We start from the raw sequence: 20,253 nt of genomic DNA, 5'->3' as shown, positions 1-20,253 counted from the left end.
GGGGGGTGGAGGTGGGGGTTGGGGGTGGTGGGTGGGTGTGTGTGTGTGTGTGTGTGTGTGTGTGTGTGTGTGTCTCCATGAGACTCTTCTAAACGGCCTGTGTTTCCTCTCTTGACCACCACCTACCTCGCTGCTGGGATCAGCGTTCCTCTGCTCCCTGTCGTTCTGTGTCCTGGCCTCCAGAAGCTGAGTTCCACTCACTCGTGCACCTCTCTTGGAAGTGCTTAGTCACTGATATGGCCACGGCCACGTGGCAGCCGCTCTCCCGCCGCGGGTCTGCTGTGCTACTAAGAAAGTTATTTTCCGGCCGAGCGGGGAATGGCAGGAACCTGAATTGACTTGCTAGACTGGCAGTGCTGGAGGCGTTCAGGCGACGTGCCAGGGGAAAGGGTGGATGGCCAATCCCGGGGGAGCACATGTCTCTCACTGTAGCCTGAGACTACAGCTTCCTGTTGGCAAGAGAGCGCTACCTGGGGCCTCTGCTGCCAGCCTCGCACTGGGAGGTGTGCTGTGACCTCACGGTGGCTCCACATGCCACATGCCATGGGGGCTCAGAAGAACTATGAACCACCATTTTCTAGGGATAAAAATCCAGAGGAACAGAAGGTGAATCCCAGAGAGAGGAGACAAACTCCTGGAGAGAGCAGAGAGGGGAGGAGACCCAGGAGTCCCGTGGGTGCAGCAAAGGTAAGGCGTAGAAAGCCATGTGTCCGGATAGGAGGCGCCGGGCTAGCGGGTGTGCGGGCCGGGCCCGGGCCCTCGCTGGCGCTGCTGCTGGCCCCGTGCCCCTTCCTTAGCCCAGGCCCCATCCCAGCTCCTACCTGGTAGGTACCTGTCGTGGCTGTGGCTGTACTCGGCGGCGGGGAGCGGCAAGTGAGGCTGTGTAAAGGGCTGGCTGCCAAACAGATTGTCACTGCGAAGGTTGTGGCAGAGTTTCTCCAGGAAGCGGAGGACGTAGGTGATGCTGTTGACTGCCGGGAGGTTGAGGGTGTGCTGCTCACGGTCAAACACGGCTGTGGAATTAAGGGAACGGGCGAGCCCGTCAGCCGGGCAGGAGGAGCCCAGCCCACTGCTTGCCTCAGGCTCACCTGGTTACACAAAGCAATTGGTGCCCAGGTCTCCTCCCTCCCTCCCCTCGGCTCTCCTCCCTCCCTCTAGGGTTTGATTTTTGCCTCCAACTCCAAAGGGCTTGCAGTAATGGGAGTGGCTAGGCCAGGCCCGTTGCACCTGGGGCTCTGAGGCGATTTTACACAACTTGTGAAAACACCTGAGAGCACAACTCTATCTGCTCCATCAGCTGGCTGGGCCTCCCCGGGGAGAATTGCTCACTCTGGCTTCGATTTCCCTAAGAACAGAGAAGCTGGGCAGACGGGGAGAGTAGGGCTGCTGCCAGCAATGGCTTGGGCACACAGTGCGACCTGTGTCAGGGCACTAGAGTTCCAGCAGCATTTGGAACGATTCCACACTTGGTTTTATTTTACTCCCTATCTATTTCTATTCAAAAAATATCTGTATAATCCTTAAAAAGCAGGCCTTTGCATTTGTCTCTGAGGGCAACAAGGAAATGGAGAGAGAAGGCCAGGCCAGGACTCAATGTGGGGGTAGAAGAGCCCCAGAAAAGGTGTGGGTGACAGCAACCCCCCAGGGGCACAGAGGCCTCATTCCCACAGACAACTGCACGGAAGCCTCGGTCTCCCAGGGAAAGGAAGGCTTGATTTCCCAGCAGCCCTTGGCCTTCTAGAACAGCGCCTTCCATGCATGCCCTCGTCCTCCACACAGCCAATTACTCCCTCGCCAGGCAGGGCTCCCACATCACCCTCTACACATTTCTCACACGTGAGAACACGTCTTGCCTGTCATCTCTTCTCCTCCTTCCCTGGCAGTGCCTGGCAATAAAGGTTCAAAGAATGTTTGCTAACAGGATACAGTGACTTATAGGGTCCTGTAAAAGAACACAGGTATCCGTCGGGTCTTGCACGTCAGCTGTGTTCCCTGAGGCTCGAGACTGCAACTCGCTAGAGGGCAGGGGTGGGAGACTGCAGTATCACGCAGTTAGGACTGAAAGGCTCCAGCAGAAGTCTTCATAGGTTTGGTGGGTAAGGAATGGGGTTTTGGACTTGGGACCATGGAAACAGAACCAGGGCACAGCAGAAAAAGTAAGTGTTCTCAGTGAAAATAAAAAACTGCACAGCTGAGTCAAACTCTCGTAGCAGGAAAGAGAGGGGGAATGGTTTTTCCCACCTCGCCCTGGGATTCAACTTCCTTGTAACAGGACTGGCTTGGGACTGGGCAGCTAAAAAGCCGGAAGAACCTAGGGGTCCTCGGGTCCCCTGAGGCCAGGTGTGGGGGCTGTGGCAATCTGGAGAAGCTCCTGTGGCCACGATGTGGTCCCTCTGGACTCTTTCTTTTGGAACACCTTTAAAGCAACACACATACATTTTCTGTGCGCAGAGGCCAAGCAGGTGGACAGGAGAGGGGTCTGCTTAGAGGCTGGGTTACGCAGAGTCAGCATGGCATTCTACTTGGCCACAAAGTGCGTAGGGCTCACAGAGCTTCTGGTTGTCGGAAAGGAAGACTCTCTGAGGAACAGAATCCCTTCACGTTTCTCCAGACCTGCAGGCGTGACTGCAGTAGGACCCAGGAGGCCTTGCTATAGATCAGCCAGCTGAGAAGTCCTGCCCCTTCTGTTAGGAGGCTACCCCAGCCCAAGTATGCTTACCTGAGATCACTTCACCACCATGGCCCTGTTTGAGGAAGCTGAAGACAGTTTTCTGATGATAAGCACAGTCGATGCAAGCCTGGACAGCCTGCTGCAACACGACGGAGGCGCGGGCTGGCCCAAAATGGTCAGGGAGCAGCTGGACCTTCTTCTTATCTAAGTGGGGGCCCGGGGTGCCGTTCTTGTTCAAGTAAATACACACTGCGGAGACAAAGAGGACAGCTTAAAGAGCGTCCAGGGTAGAGAAATGACAGAACAGTGCTCTCTTCTGTGCCTCACACTCTGGGCTCCGGTCCCTAGCAGGATTCTCAGCTGCTAGGCTGGTGACACACAGGGAGGGGGCAGAGGGTGGCTGTGTCCAGCTGCAACCAGCCCAGATTGCATGACCAAAGGCTCTGGGAACAGAGCCTGCTGGAAGAGCAGCTCAGGCCAAAAGCCAAGGCACAGAACTTGTCCTTGGTCTTCTGTGCACTGAAGAGAGAGCCTAAAACAACTCCCCAGATATATGTACTTTCGTGTTCACTGCTTGGTTGCCCCACACATTCTTCGTAAGTCTTACATGTGTAAGGGATGGTAGGGGCAATATTAGCCAGAGTGTGCATGTGTGTGTGTGTGTGGCCCTGCACTTAGAATGGTCACACCGCTGGTCACCCACCTTGATTTCTGTTCTAGGCCACGGAGTCCCTTTGTCATCTTTTGTATTAACACTCAGGTCCCAAAAAAGTAGTAGAGAAATACGGGACTAAAGAAAACAATGGAAAGGGCCCGAGGGTCCCATCGAGAGAGCTGTTTCAGTAGTTTCTCTGGTCATGCCAGCTGGGTACTCTCTTGCTGCAACCCTCTAGCTGGCACTGTGCTAGGCAGGGGACAGGGTGGGCACAGGAGTAAGAGGTGGCCAGAAACAGGGTGCTTCCTTGATCTCCAGAGAGAACCCACAGCAGCCTGGTCAGCTACGCTGTTCTTCTGATGTGCCTTCTAGGACCCACTTGAAGAGGGTACTCTCCTTCTCACACTTTCATGGATCGCTAACTGATGAAAGAACAGGTGAGCAAAAGGTCCTTTTTGCTATTAAAGGCAAAACAGATAAGAGCGGGAGCTGTGCTGGCCATGGACGACCTGCCATCCTCGTCCACGGGGCTGCCGGTTTAGCGATGTAAAACAAGGGGGCTGAGCCACATTCTCTCTGAGGATTCCTCACCCAATTCTAAGGGAAAGGAAGAGGGAGAGATAGAAATGGAAAATAGCAAGAGAAAGGCAGGGAGTGGAAAGTGACAGGTAGAAAAGAAAGGGAAAAGGTAACAAGCAAGATGCACTGAAATGCACCTTCAACTCTGTTCTCTGCTAAAACCCTCTAAAATAAGTCAGACACTAAAGGGGACAGCTGAAAATTTTGGAAGCCGGAAAGCACACAGGCAAAGTAGCAACCGACCGAGCAGACCCAAGAAAGCCAAATCCTTAACCAAGAATGGGCAATGATGAGAAACCAAGCTGTTTTGTGAAACGTCTTATAATTCACAAAAGGCCCAGGAATGGGCAGTGCCCCTGGAGGTGGGCATGATGGCAGATCTAATGAAAGAAGGATTGGGTGAAGTGTGTTAAATAATAGGACGTCCATGTCATGATACGATTCTTTCACTAAGAACAAAAGTAAAAATTTAAAAACTCAAAAAGATAGGAAAAGGCGTTCAAATAAACAAAGAAACATATCTATGAAAAGACTCTCATAAGAATGTTCATAGCAGCTTAGTCATAACATCCTAAAACTAAAAGCGTCAACAACGGGAGAATGCATATACAAATCGTGGTATATTCATTTATTGGGATAAGCATTTGGCAGTAAAAAAGAATGAACTATTGATAGGGTGCTTCTCAAAAACATTACTTTTAGTGAAAGAAACCAAATACAAAAAGTACATATAGTATAAATCTGTTTAGGTAGTAAGTTCAAATATAATTAAAAAATCAGAAAAATCAAATCTACAGTGATAGACATCAGAATGAAGGTGGGAGAGAAGGCTGGCCCAGGGGAGGCATGATGTGCCTTCCAGAGGTGGAGAGATGACTTTCGTCTTGACTGCGATTGTGGTGACACGGTGCTCACAAAGATTAAAACTCATCGAATTGTACTTTATGATACGTACATTTCACCGCACGTAAATTTTACTTAATTTGTGTGTTTATACAAAAGGAAAAGAATATAACCAGTCTGGTGATGATTACAAAAAGAAATTCTATGTGGATTAAAGGGTGAAAGATAAAGGCAAACGATACAACCTTGAGAAGGCGGTTGTGGTTTAAAAACACGACTCCCACGCCTTCGACATCCCTTTCGTCGATCTGTGCGATAACTGACCAACAGACTGTGTAGAAATGACACGGTGCTAGTTTCTGGGCCCAGAGCTTGCTTACTTAAGAAGCTGACAGTTTCCATTTCCTCTTTCTTGGGACATTCACTCTTAGAACCCAACTACCGCAAGTGAGGAGCCAAAGCCACCCTGGGGCGAGGTCTATGTGGAGAGAAACCAACAGCCAAGACCAACTTGTCAGCCATGTGTAGATGTGGGTCCTCCAATCCTAGTCCAGTCACCTCAGTGGACACCACGTGGAACAGGTAGAAGCTCTGGCCACCTAGCCCTGCCCACACTGTTGTGTTAGGCCATGAAGTCCGTGGTGGTTTGGTGTATTACCAAAAGAGACAGTGGTGCCACAAATAGGGTGCTGCAGTAACAAAAGCCTAACACGCATGGCATTGGCTTTGAGACTGGGAGGCAGGAAGAAGCATGAAGGGCCACACAAAGGGTGTGAATGAAAGCAGAAAGGGGCTTGAACAGAAGCCTATAAGGGGTGGGGGTCATGCAGTTGTTTTTATTTTGTACCATCTCAGTCCCCATTAGTCTGAGCTGGCAATGCTCCCACCACAGTGATTCTCTTAGAAACCTGCAAATGGAAGCCCACAAGGTCTTGAGGAGGCTGTTAGGGAGAGTTTAGGGCAAGTGAGGAAAATCTTATTGGAAGATGGAGGACGGGGACAGGTGGCTAGGCAGTGATGTCGAGTCCGACGACACTGTGTCACCTTCAGTAAGGGACCAGGAAGTAAATGTACCCAGTGAACTTGGTGAAATAGCTAAAGACATTTCTAGACAAAGTAATGCAAGTGCAAGGTGGCATCTCACTACCTCTGATAAAAATGCAAAATGAGAAAGATGAGCTTAAAATATATATATAAATTTAAAAAGCCCACAAATAAAATTGTTTCTCACTTTCAGTCCTTCCAGAAGGCAAAGGATACTAAGTTAAGAAAGGGTCAAATCCAGAATGGGGCAATAAAATATTTTTGTTAAGGTGCCAGAATGATTTAAGACTATGCTTCATAGACTCTTCCTGACCAAAAGGCCCTCTTAAGAATCCTAAGAATCAGTCTTGCAGAATTTTTCCCTTAAACGGCAAGAGTTTCTAAGAACCTTAAGGGCATTGTGTCACAGCAGCCATACAGGAAGCCCAAAGTATAGAAGAGCTGATCTTCAAGAGATCCGTGGTTGTGCCTTTGTCTAATTAAGAAAATCTCAGTAACATTTCTAGTAAACCCCTCAAGTTTCTCAGAGAATCACTGTGGCGAAGGAATTGCCCAATCAGACAAAGAGGGACAGAAATGGTACAGAATGAACAGAGGCCTTTAGGCCCAAACCCTTCACAGATGGGATGAAGACCAAGAAAGCAATCTTGGTTTTCTGTGGAAAAGGAAGGATGATTCAGAGGACAAAGCTGAGAGCCATGGAAAACAGCCCCAAGAAAGTAATACTGGTCTAATGAAGGAACTGGCAACATGTGCCCGGCTGGATTTCAGAATTTCTACAGGCCAATGACTGCTCCCTGTTGGATGGGTGGGTGTATCTGTAAGTTATCCTAGGCCTGTCCCACACTGCACATGGGGTATGTGGGGAGCAGACAACATTTTTCTTTAGTTCACAGGTCTTCAGATTGAGAAGAATGACACTCTAGGAGCCATGCCTGACAATCTGCACCTGGGAGATCTCATTTGCACCTGCCTCTGATTTAGATGATGAGATCCTAGATCCACAGCCTGATGTCATAAAGGGATGAGACTTTTAAGGGAGAATCTTGCAAGGGGAAGAATAAATGTCCCAAGTAGGAAAAATGTAAATGAATTATGTTCAGAGAGTAGACTGAGGTGACTTTACAATATGGTCCATAATTCTTTGACTCTCTACCTATAGAGGAGTGGGGTCTATTCTCCTTCTCTTGAATCTGAGCTCTATGACTGCTTAATCAGTTAAATATGGTAGAAATGATGCTATGCTAATTTGGGGGCTTACGTGCTAAGAAAATGAAAGGCTCTACTTCTTGTCTCTTGGGACATGTGCTCTTGGAACCCACCCACCATGGTATGAGGAAGTCCAAACTACCCTTTGGAGAGGTCCATGTAGAGAAGAACTACTAGCCAGCGCCAATTTTGCTAGCCATGTGAATGAGCCATCTTGGAACTGGGTCTTCCAGTCCCAGCTGAGCCACTCCAAACGATGCCATGTGGAAGAGAGATGAGCTGTCTTAATTTTAATAAGATATTACCCTTTTCTGGTATATAAAAGATTATATACCTTTCCTTTTATAGTTTATGCTTTTTCCTTGGTTTTCAAATCCTTCCTAATTTTAAGGTCATAAAGATATTTATAATTTTCATGTTTTGGGTTTCTACTGCATCCATGAAATCAGACGCTGTAAAAAAAATTGGAGAAAGGTTCAATATGTTAAGAGCTTGGAAGTGGCTATTCTATCCCAACAACAAGTGAAAAGCTGAGCAAACTGAAAGACAATCTGTTTTAGATCCATCAAAGAAGTGAGGTCACAGGGCAAACTGATGCCACTCAAGTTTGGAGCGACAAATGGAGGAACACAGAAAATCACATTTTACCAAGCAGAGAAATCCATGAGCAGAAACTTCCACAGCAACTAACTTCAAGGTAGGAAAACCTGAACTGTAACTGATGAATTGCTGGAAGTGTAGTGTAGCCGAGCCTGAGAGTTAAAAACGCTAGGGGGGCGAGTCATTGAGGGGGAGGGGTCCCACACTTCTGAGGTTTTTTATTTTTTATTTTTTTAATGTTTTATTTGTTTTTGAGAGAGAGAGAGAGAGAGAGAGAGAGAGAGAGACAGACAGACAGACAGCATGAACAGGGGAGGGTCAGAGAGAGAGGGAGACACAGAATCCGAAGACAGGCTCCAGGCTCTGAGCTGGTTGTCAGCACAGAGCCCGATGCGGGGCTCGAACCTACAAACTGTGAACTCATGACCGAGCTGAAGTTGGACGCTTAACCAGCTGAGTCACCCAGGCACCCCAGGTGTAAGTTTTACCTTTAGGCATTCAACCATGTTCTCACAGTATTAGAGAAAGATCCCCTCATGCTTTCATCAGTGAGTGCGGAAAAGTAACCATTTAAAAACAGGATGCCAGAGTATACAGAAGAGTAGACAAGACTTAACAAGGCCTGCCCTCAGGGAAAACTACTTTACCAGAGCTTAACCTGCTGGGATTTGATAGAGCCTCACCCACCTGGTAGAAAGGGAAATACCCAATTCCAGCCCCCTCCAGCCATCCTGTCCCACCTAAGAGCAAGGAGGATAAGAAATACTGGTGAATTTCATACTTTAGAGGCCCAGCCCACTCCCCTACCCCAAAGACTGAGACCTAATCACAGGACTATAGAATACTTCTTCCTCTCCCAGAACCTTACCCTCACATTAGTAAAGGCCTATTTACAACAACTCCTTTTACCTAGTACATCATGTCTGGTTATCAAGAGAAAAATTACAAGGAATACTAAAAGGCAAAAACTGCAGTTTTAAGAGATAGAGAATAAGAATAAAGCATATGCGTAAGAAACTAGCCTTAGACTAAAAAGCATAACTATACTCGGACATGGTAGGGATATTGGAATTATTAGATTGGGAATTTAAAAGTATGATTAATATGCTAAGGGCTCCAATGAATAAAGTAGACAGCATGCAAAACCTACGCAATGTATGAAGAGACAGAAATTCTAAGAAAGAATAAAAAAGAAATGAGAGCGCTGTTGCAGTGAATACTGCAACAGAAATGACTACCTTTGATGGACTCATTAGTAGAGTCATCAGTGGGCATGGCCAAGAAAAGAATCACTGGGCTTGATGATATCTCAATAGAAACTTCCCAAACTGAAAAGCAAGGAGGAAAAAAGGCTGAAAAAAACAAAACAAATCCAAAGGACTATCCAGGAACTGTGGGATAAGTACAAAAAGAGTAGAGTATATACACGACAGGAATATCAGAAGGAGAACAAAGAAGGGAACAAAAGAAATTTTTGAAGGGATAAGGACAAGAGAATTTCTCCCAAATTAATATCAGACACCAAACAGATCCAAAAAGATGAGAGAACACCAAGCATGATAAATACCAAAAACAACCCTACAAACTAAGCCTATTATATAAAAATCCAGAAACTCAAAAATGAAGAAAAAAATCTTGAAAGAAATCAGAGGCAACCCCCCCCCACTTATAGAGGAGCAACAGCAAAAATTACATGCTTAGAAACCATATGAGCAAGAAGAGACTAGAGCGAAATAATTAAAGTGTTGAGGGAATACACCCACCAACCTAGAATTCTGCACCCTGCAAAATTATCGTTCAAAAGTGAAGGAGAAATAAAGTTTCTCAGACAACAACAACAACAAAAAGGAAGTTTGTTGCTTTGTTACTAGTAGATTACCTTGCAAAAGCAGTCCAAGAAGTTCCCTAAACTGAAAGAAAATAATATTGATCAGGAACTCAAATCTACATAAAAAGCACTGGAGAAGAAACAGATGAAGGCAAACTAAAAACTTACTTTTCTCATTCTTAACTGATCTAATAGATAACGGTTTGTTCAAAATAGAAATAGCTGTGATATATTTGTATGTGCTTATGTATATACTTATTAACACTATGTAGAAGTGAAATGAATGACCATGATCATACAAGGATGGAAAGAAGGAATTAGGAATACTTGTTATCATATCTGTAAAGTGGTATAGTGCTATTTGAAAGTACAAAAGTATATTGTAAGTTCTAGGGTAATCACTAAAAAACTAAAAAAGAGGGGCACCTGAGTGGTTCAGTTGGTTAAGCGTACCACTCTTGGTTTCAGTGCAGGTCATGATTTCATGGTTTCGTAAGTTTGACCCTGCCTCGGGCTCTGTGCTGACAGTGGGGAGCCTGCTTGGGACCTCCTGTCTCCCTTTCTCCCTGCCCCCTCCCACACTGCTTCTGTCTCAAATAAATAGACTTTAAATAAAAACTAAAAAAGTATAACACATATTAAAAGGAGAAAAATGAAATCATATAAAATGCTCAACTAAAACCACCAAAGGCAGAGAAAAAGTGGAAGACAAAAACAGGCACAATGAACAAAGGCAACAAATAGGAAACTGAACAAATATGGTAGATACTTATCAAACTATGTCAATAATCACTTTAAATATCAATGGCCTAAATATATCAATTAAAAGAGATTCTGAAAGTGGATCAAAAAACAAGACCCAACTCTATGTTGCCTACAAGAAACCCACTTTAAGTATAAAGAGGCATATAGGTGAGCAGCAAAGGGATGGAGAAAGATATACCATGCTAACACTAATTAAAAGAAAGCAGGACAGCTATGTTAATTTCAGACAGACTACAGAGCAAGGAAAGTTACTGCAGATGAAGAGGGGCATTACATAATGATTTAATTGTCATTCATCTAAGAAGATACAGAAATTCTTACTGTATATGTAACCACCAACAGACCATCAAAGTGTCAGAGATAAAAATTAATAGAACTCCAAGAAAAAACAGATGAATCCACTATTTTAATTGGAGATTTCATCATCTCTCTCCCAGAAATGGACAGATCCAGCAGGCAGAAAATGGTAAGGACACAATAGCACCATCAATCAACTAGACAGAATTGATATCTATAGGTTATTTCACTTGACAACAGCAGAACACACATTCTTCTCAAGCTCATATGAAACATTCATGAAGCCAGACCACACAGTGGGCTATAAAACATACCATAATAAATTGAAAAGGATAGAAATTATACAATGTTTGCTCTTAAATCACAATGAAATAAACAAAAAATAAGTAATAGAAAGATAGGTGGAAAATCCCCCCTATTTGGAGGTTAAACAAAATATATATAATAACAACATATGGGTCAAAGAATAAATCTCCAGATAATTTTTAAAATATTTTTAACTAGGGACGCCTGAGTGACTCAGTCGGTTGGGTGTCCAACTTCGGCTCAGGTGATGATTGCATGGTTGGTGGGTTCGAGCCTCGCGTTGGGCTCTGTGCTGACAACTTGCTCAGATCCTGGAGCCTGTCTTCAGATTCTGTGTCTCCCTCTCTCTCTGACCCTCCCCACTCATGCTGTGTCTCACTCTATCTCTCAAAAAATAAGTAAATGTAAAAAAAATATTTTTAACTAAATGAAAATAAAAATATAACATCAATTTCTGGGGTATAGCAAAAGATATGGATAAAGGGAAATAGATATAACTGAATGTATATATTAGAAAAGAAGAAAGATCTGAAATCAATAATCTAAGCTTCAGGGCACCCAGGTGGCTCAGTCACTTGAGCGGCCAACTTTGGCTCGGTCATGATCTCATGGTTCATGGGTTTGAGCCCCACTTCAGACTCTGTGCTGACAGCTCAGAACCTGGAATCTACTTTGGATTCTGTGTCTCCATCTCTCTCTGCCCCTCCCCTGCTCTCTCTCAAAACTAAATAAACATTAAAAGAAAAACCTAAGCTTTTACTTTAGGAAACTAGAAAAAAAGAGCATACTAAATCTAAAGTAAGCAAAAGAAAAGTAGTAATAAAAAACAGCAGAAATCAATGACACTGAAAATAAGAAGTCAACAGAACAACAACAAAATCAATGAAACCAAAAGCTGGTTCTTTGCCAAGATCAATAATATCAAAAGCCTTTAGACAGTACAAATTTAAAAAAATGACACAAATTACTAATATCAGAAATAAAAGAGGGGACATTACTATGGATCCATGGTCATTACAAGGATAACATAGCATTACTATGAATAATTCTAGGCCCACAAATTTGATTATCTAGATTAAATGGACCAATCCATGAAATCCACAGTCTGCCAAAATTCATACAAAAAGAAAAAGATAATCTGAATATGTAATATATATTAAGGAAATTGAATCAATAATTAATAGTCGTCCAAAATAGAAGGCACCAGATTCAGATGAATTCACTGGTGAATTCTACTAAGCATTTAAGAAATACATTTTGCCATGATCTCTTTTTGAGAACTGAAGCAATGAGAATACTTCATAATTCATTGTAGGAGGCTGGCATTACCCTAATACCAAAGCCAGATAAAAACATTACAAGAAAAGAAAATTACAGACCCATGTCTCTCATGAACATTGATGTAAAAATCCTCAACAAAATATTAGCAAATCCAATCCAACAATATATTAAAAAAATTACAGACTACCACCAAATGAAATTGATCTCAGATGTGAAAGGTTGGTTCAAAACATTAAAAAAATCAATTAATGTAATCCATCACATGAGCAGGCTAAAGTAATACTATCACATGATCATATTAATAGATGCAGAAAAAACATGCAACAAAATCCAAGACTGATCCATGATAAAAATTCTCAGCAAACAAGGAACAGAGGGGAACTTCCTGAGCTTGATAAAGAATATTTACAAAAAACCTTCAGCTAACATCACTTAATGGTGAGAAACCAGAAGCTTTTCCATTAAGATCAGGAACAAGGTAAGCATGTTCCCTCTCTCTACAACTTTTCATTATTGTACTAAAAGTCCTGACCAATGTAATAAGGAAATAAAAGGTATAGAGATTGGGAATGAAGAAATAAAATTTTCTTTGTTCATAGATGACACAAATGTCTACATAGAGAATGCATAACAACTGACAAAAAAAAAAAAATCCTAGACCTAATAAGCAATTATAGCAAAGTTGCAGGATACAAGGTAAATATACAAATGTCAATTGCAAGGAATGAGTGAAATTTGAAATTAAAAACACAATACATTTGTGTTAGTACCTCCAAAAGGAAATACTTAGGTATTAACCTAACACAATATGTACAGGACTTATATAAGGAGAACTACAAACTCTGATGAATAAAAACAAAACAAAACAAAACAATTAACTATAGAGAACAAACTGATAGTTACCAGAGGGGAGTTGGGTCGGGGATGGGTGAAATAAGTGATGGGTATTAAAGAGTACACTTATAATAAAAAAATAAAATAAGAAAGAGGAAACTAAGCAAATGAAGAGATATCCCATGTTCATAGACAGGAAGACTCAATATTGTTAAGATGTCAGTTTTTTCCAACTTGATCTACAGATTCAATGCAATCCCACTCAAAATCCCAGCAAGTTATTTTGTGGCTACTGAGGAACTGATTTTAATGTTTATATAGAGAGGCAAAAAACCTCTAAATGGTCAACACAATATTGAAGGAAAAGAACAAGGGTTGATACTACCTAACTTCAAGACTGACTAGAAAGCTATAGTATTCAAGACAGTATAGTATTGGTGAAAGAAGAGACAAGTAGATCAATGGAACAGATAGAAAGCTGAGAAACGGTCCCACATAAATATAGTGAATAATCTTTGACAAAGGAACAAAGGCAATACAATAGAGTAAAACACAGTCATTTCAACAAGTGGCACTGAAACATTTGGATGGCCACATGCAAAAAGAGGAATCTAGACACAGACGTTATACCCTTCACAAAAATTAAATAGTTCACAGACCTAAATGTAAAATTCAAAACTGTAAGACTCCTAGAAAATAAAACAGGAGAAAATACGAGAATGACCTTGGGGTGTGGCAATGGCTTTTTAGATGTAACACAAGAGGTGTGGTCCATGAAAGACATAATTGATAAGCTGGATTCATTAAAATTGAAATCTTCTGCTCTGTGAAAGACACAATCAAGATAATGAGAAGAAAAGCCACAGACTGGGATAAAAATCTGCAAAAGGTACACCTGATAAAGAACTGTTTTCCAAAATATAAAGAATTTTTAAAAGGTCAACAATAAGAAAATGAACCCAATGAAAAACTGTTAGATTCCTTACCAAAGAAGAAACACAAATAGCAAATAAACATATGACAAGATGCTTTCCCATGTATGTCATTAGAGGTGTGCCAATTAAAATAACAATGAAATGTTGCACACCTATTAGAATGGCCAAAATCAAGAACGCTAACACCACCAAATGCTGGTGAGTATGTGGTGCCAAAGCAACTCTCTTTCATTGCTTGTGGGAGTGCAAAATGGTACAGACACTTTTGAAGAAAGTTTGGCCACACTTTACAAAACTACACAAGCTCTCACCATATGATCAGTAATCTCATTCCTTGGTATTTACCCAAAGGAATTTAAAATTTATGTCCACACAAAAATCTGCTCATGGATGTCTACAGCTGCTTAATTCATAATTGCCCAAACTTGGAAGCAACCAAGCTGTCCTTCAGCAGGTGAACAGATAAACTGTGGTACAGCCAGACAATAGTATATCATTCATCCCTAAAAACAAATGAGCCATGAAAAGACTTGAAGAAAATTTAAATGCATGTTACTAAGTGAAAAGATCAATGTGAAAAGGCTACGTACTGCATAATTTCAAATACATGACATTATGGAAAGGGTAAAACTACAGACACAGCAAAAAGATGCGTAGTTGCCAGGAGTTGGGGGGAAGGTGGGATGAAAAGGCAAAGCATGGACTTTTTTTAGGGCGATTAAAATATTTTGTATTGTCCTATAATGGCGGATACATGTCATTATACATTTGAGAAGACCCACAACATGTACACCCCATGAGAGAACCCTAATGTAAACTATGGATACAGGGTGAGAATGATGTTTCAACAAAGGCTGATCACTTGAAACAAATGTACTTACTACTCTGGTGTGGGGGGAGTGTTGATAATGGAGAAGGCTATGTATGTGTTGAGAAAGGGGTATATGAAAAAATTCTGGACCTTCTGCTCAATTTTGTTGTGAACCTAAAAAAAAAAAAAAAAAACCAGTCTAGTGAAAAATTCAGAAAACAAAAAAGAGTTCATGGCAGATGCGAATATCCAAGAGTGGGGAAGCAGAGTATAAGCACTTCCTGAGCGTATATGACAAAGTTTCTAAGTGTATGTAAAATCTTTTTATGCAGATAATTTTGCAGGACTGGTTTTCTACCAAACACCCTTTGGAAAATGCCACTAGAGTAATGAATAAGGGCACTTTAAAAGTAAGATGCTGACACAAGAAAATAATCCAAAGTCTGGGAAGATACAGTTGAGGTAAACTTTGATAAAAGTTGAGCAAAAAGTCAAAGAGAATAGGGATAAGAATAAAGAGGGTTAAGAATATTACACTATGAGTTCAGGAGGTTCAACAGAAGGAGTGAAGGGAGACAAAGAAATGGGAGAAAGTCACTCAAAAAAGAATTTAAGGGGCGCCTGGGTGGCACAGTTGGTTAAGCCTCCGACTTCGGCTCAGGTCAGATCTCATGTTCGTGGGTTCGAGCCCCGTGTCGGGCTCTGTGCTGACAGCTAGCTCAGAGCCTGGAGCCTGCTTCCGGTTCTGTGTCTCCTTCTCTCTCTGCCCCTCCCCCTCTCGTGCTCTGTCTCTCTCTGTATCAAAAAATAAATAAAACATTAAAAAAAAAAGAATTTAAGAAATTTTCAAGAAACTAAAGAATGGATGGGGACACAAAGTGTCCAGCATGACAAGTAAAAATACTTGCATCTCAGATGAGATTGCAGAATACTACTGATGAAGGGAAGCTTCAGAGAGAACCAACAGTTTCATGTAAAATTAAACATGCAAATCTAAGAAAGGTTTACATGGGATAACAGAGACATAGGAAGGAGCGAACTGGGACTAACACAAAAGGTAGGTGAAGAGAATGTCGAGAAACTCAGAAGGCTCCAGAAGAGACTTCTTTTTAAGAGTTTGAAATGGATAAATATATAATGTGCTTGAACACAGAGATATACATAGCAGTAAGAGAGCTTAAGGTTGAATTAATAACTACCTAGCAAAATAAAAACATAAAGAAATCAATAAGATTTATTCAGAAAACAAAATGTGCAACAAAAGAATAATCACAGTACACTACTTGGTTCAGTTGAGAATAGCATTCCACAAACTACAACGACAAAATACTGACTTTCAATCTAATCAAAATTATAACATCATGGTATTAAGATAGGGAAGTATGTGTGGGTGGGTGACAAGGAGATTAAGAAGAGTTAAATACCCAGCTTCTAAAGTGGATTGTCACACAAACAAATAAAAGGCATCCAAATTGGCAAGGAGGAAGTCAAACTTTCACTCTTTGCAGACAACATGGTACTCTATGTGGAAAACCCAAAAGACTCCACCAAAAACTGCTAAAACTGACCCAAGAATTCAGCAAAGTCACAGGATATAAAATCAATGTACAGTAATCAGGTGCATTTCTATACATCAATAATGAAGTAGCAGAAAGAGAAATCAAGGAATCGATCCCATTTACAATTGAACCAAAAACCGTAAGATATCTGGGAATAAACCTAGCCAAAGAGCTAAAAAATCTATACACTGAAAACTACAGAAAGCTTATGAAAGAAACTGAAGAAGACACACACACACACACACACACACACACACACACACACACACAAAATGGAAAAACATTCCATGCTCATGGATTATAAGAACAAATATTGTTAAAATGTCAATACTACCCAAAGGAATCTACATAGTCAGTGCAATCCCTATCAAAATAACACCAGCATTCTTCACGGAGCTGGAATAAACAATGCTAAAATCTGTATGGAACCAGAAAAGATCCTGGATGGCCAAAACAATCCTGAAAAAAAAAAAGCTAGAGGCATCACAAGTCTGGACTTCAAGCTGTATTACAGAGCTGCAATCCTCAAGACAGCATGGTACTGGCATAAAAAGACACATAGATCAGTGGAACAGAACAGAGAACCCAGAAATGGACCCACAAACATATGGCCAACTCATCTTTGACAAATCAGGAAAGAATATCCAATGGAAAAAAGACAGTCTCTTCAGCAAATGGTGTTGTGAAAACTGGATAGTGGCTTGGAGAAGAATGAACCTGGACCACGCTCTTAACACCACACACAAAAATAAACTCAAAATGGATGTAAGAATAGGAAGCCATCCTAGAAAAGAAAAAATCCTAGAAGAGAAAACAGGCAACAACCTCTTTGACCTTGGATGCAGCAAGTTTTTCTTTTTAATTTATTAAATGTTTATTGATTTTTGAGAGAGAGACGCAGAGAGAGAAAGAGAGCGAGAGAGAGCGAGCGAGCGAGCGAGCATGCAAGTGCAAGCCAGGGAGGGGCAGAGAGAGAAGGAGACACAGAATCCAAAGCAGGCTTCAAGCTGACAGCTCAGAGCCTGACATGGGGCCCATACTAGTGGGCCGTAAGATCATGACCTGAGCTGAAGTCCGACACTTACTGAGCCACCCAGGTGCCCCCCATAGGCTGCAGCAACTTCTTACTTGACCTGTCTCCAGAGGCCAGGGAAACAAAAGCAAAAATGAACTATTGGAACTTCATCAAGATAAAAAACTTTTGTACAGAGAAGAAACAATCAACAAAACTAAAAGGAAGCTGACAGAATGGGAGAAGATATTTACAAATGAAATATCAGATAAAGAATTAGTATCCTAAATCTATAAAAAACTTATCAAACTCAACACTCCCAAAATAAATAATCTAGTGAAGAAATGGGCAAAAGCCATGAATGACACTTCTCCAAAGAAGATATCCAGATGGTTAACAGACACATGAAACAACTGCTTAACATCACTGATTATCAGGGAAATACATATCAAAACCACAACAAGATACCACCTCACACCCGTCAGAATGGCTAACAACTGAGGCAACAACAGATGTTGGCGAGGATGTGGAGCAAGAGGAGACCTTTTGCACTGCTGGTGGGAATGAAACCCGGTGCAGGCACTCTGGAAAACAGAATGGAGGTTCCTCAAAAAATTAATAATAGAACTACCCTATAACCCGGCAATTGCACTACTAGGTATTTATCCAAAGGATACAGGTGTGCTGTTTTGAAGGGGCACATGTACCCCAACGTTTACAGCAGTGCTATCAACAATAGCCAAAGTATGGAAAGAGCCCAAATGTCCATTGACGGATGAATGGATAAAGAAGATGTGGCATATTTATACATATATACAATGGAATATCACTTGGTGAATGAAAAGAATGAAAACTTGCCATTTGCAACAATGGAACTAGAGTATATTATGCTAAGTGAAATTAGTCAGAAAAAGACAAATATCATATGACTTTACTCATATGTGGAATTTAAGATACAAAACAGATGAACATAAAGGAAGGCAAGCAAAACTAATATAATAACAGGGAGGGAGACAAATCATAAGAGACTCTTAAATACAGAGAACAAACTGAGGGTTTCTGGAGGGGCTTTGGGTGGGGGAGGGGCTAAATGGGCAGGGGGTATTAAGGATGACCCTTGTTGGGATGAGCACTGGACGTTATATGTAAGTGATGAATCACTAAAAATAAATAAACTATCAGTAGGTTTGAAAAAAAATAAAGTGGGTTGTCAGTTAAACAATGAAGCATAAAAACAATAGCAATATAAACATGCCATTTATATATATGGAGGTAAATCAAAGAATTGGCTGAATTAAAAGTGATTGCATTTGGTGAGAAGTAAATGGGAAAGAGGGATGGCCAGTTTGTTTTGTTTTTGTAATAATTCTTATAAACCTATTGTTCTTTTAAATTATGAACATGTATATAACTGACAAAAATAAAAATAACTCTTAAAAAGTGCTGCACAGTTAAAAAAATGAAAGGTAGGTATAAAGGATACAATGTGGCAAACAGCTTTCAATTCAGGATAGTTTGTATTTGAAGGGTCTGTAAAAGGTAACTTTAATCTTTCCACTGTACAAGTGTAGAAACTGAGGCTCAGAAAGGGAAGTGATATCAAGGTCACACAGAATGCACCAAGGCTCAATCAGAGGATGGTGATACAATGAATAGTCAAAACTGCCTTAGCCTGGCCAAGAACAGGAAACAGAGATACAAAGTAAGTCCCACTTTTCCCAGGCTATGGGATTCATGCTAAGGGAGGGATGCCAGCTCAGTGACTACCAGGTTTAAATGGAATCTGCATGACTTCTAAGGAATAGTGAGGCACAGGCATGAAGTTCCCACTAATGTGTGTGTTCTAGGTAATGTTGAAAAGACAACTAGGCAACTTAGAGGTATTTAGAATAATACGGGGTAAACCAAGCACATATGCAGGCATCTAGGGGCATGAGGTAAGGTTGAAAACATAATCTTTCTACCAAAGTGTTTATCTGTTTTTTTCTTCCTCATCCATAGAGCTGAGGGGCAAAAGCCACTATTCATGAATCTAATGACACTCTTTTAGACTAAGCAAACCCAGTCAGTGGCTGGAGCTAGATGCAGGTGATATAGCTGGAGAAATCATGTGACAGGACCCTGAGTAGAACTGGACATAAATACCACAGGCAGGCCATGTTGTCTTCCAATGGTTATTTGGAGAAGAAACTACAGCAGGTCTTCCCGTCAAGCTCTAACATTCTAGGATTTGGGTGGAGACATCCTTAACTCTAAGAAAAAGACTGTGTAAACTTCCCTGGGGGCTATTCTGACTGCTTAATTTTCTCTAAAGAAGGTAGAGAACGTGCAGATAAGCAGAGTATGGTTTCACACATATATCTTTACACATAAGAAATGAGTATTATTCGTGGGGCACCTGGGTGGCTCAGTCAGTCCGGCAAGCATCCGACTCTTGGTTTCGGCTCAGGTCAAGATCTCACGGTTCATGGGATTGAGCCCTGCCTTGGGCTCCACACTGATATGCAAAGCCTGCTTGGGATTTTCTCTCTCTGCCTTTCCCCTACTCAGGTTCTCTCTCTTTCTCTGGCTCTCTCTTTCTCTTTCTCTCTCTCTCTACCCCCCAAATAAATACATTTTAAAAAGAAAAGAAAAGAAAAGAAATGAGAATTATTCTTCAGAGTTACCCCACTGGGAGACTATACATCTATTCTAGCGGTGTAACTCTTTAAGTTACCTTCATAGATGGCTGGTTTATGAAATGGACACTTTGCCTTGAATCAAATGTTCATTGGTTGGTCTCCAAAAATCAAATTTGCTCGCACAGCACCAAGTTTGCCACCATCAATGATGTGGGCTTTGTTTGGGTTTGTACGGGCTGGTGTTTGCTCTGGTCGGTCTGCAGCTACAGGGGTCCTGAGAAGAGGGAGAAGGCACTCTCTGGAAACTAACTATAGCTCTGGATCTCTGTTTTGGCGGATGTTCTCAGCTTTCAACAGACCTTGCTTAATCCCCTTCCAAGATGTCAGCCAGCACTCTGCACCT

At 41.9% G+C, this 20,253-nt stretch overlaps 1 protein-coding gene across 9 annotated transcripts in view; it reads right to left on the bottom strand.

Moving 5' to 3' along the window:
- SCMH1 (Scm polycomb group protein homolog 1) overlaps positions 1 to 20,253 on the bottom strand; it is a 158,768-nt gene that overhangs the window by 17,992 nt on the left and 120,523 nt on the right. For all 9 annotated transcript variants that reach the window (XM_029949393.1, XM_029949391.1, XM_029949392.1 and 6 more), the window contains 2 exons: positions 2,720 to 2,920; positions 822 to 1,013 (listed from right to left, as the gene is read on the bottom strand). In XM_029949393.1, the coding sequence (XP_029805253.1) occupies positions 822 to 1,013; positions 2,720 to 2,920 (393 nt within the window). The remainder of the gene's footprint in view (positions 1 to 821; positions 1,014 to 2,719; positions 2,921 to 20,253) is intronic.

Source organism: Suricata suricatta, chromosome 8 (genome assembly GCF_006229205.1).
Source record: "Suricata suricatta isolate VVHF042 chromosome 8, meerkat_22Aug2017_6uvM2_HiC, whole genome shotgun sequence".
Lineage (NCBI taxonomy): Eukaryota > Metazoa > Chordata > Mammalia > Carnivora > Herpestidae > Suricata > Suricata suricatta.
Note: the sequence above shows the minus strand (reverse complement) of the source record. Positions and strands in the feature narration are given on the sequence as shown.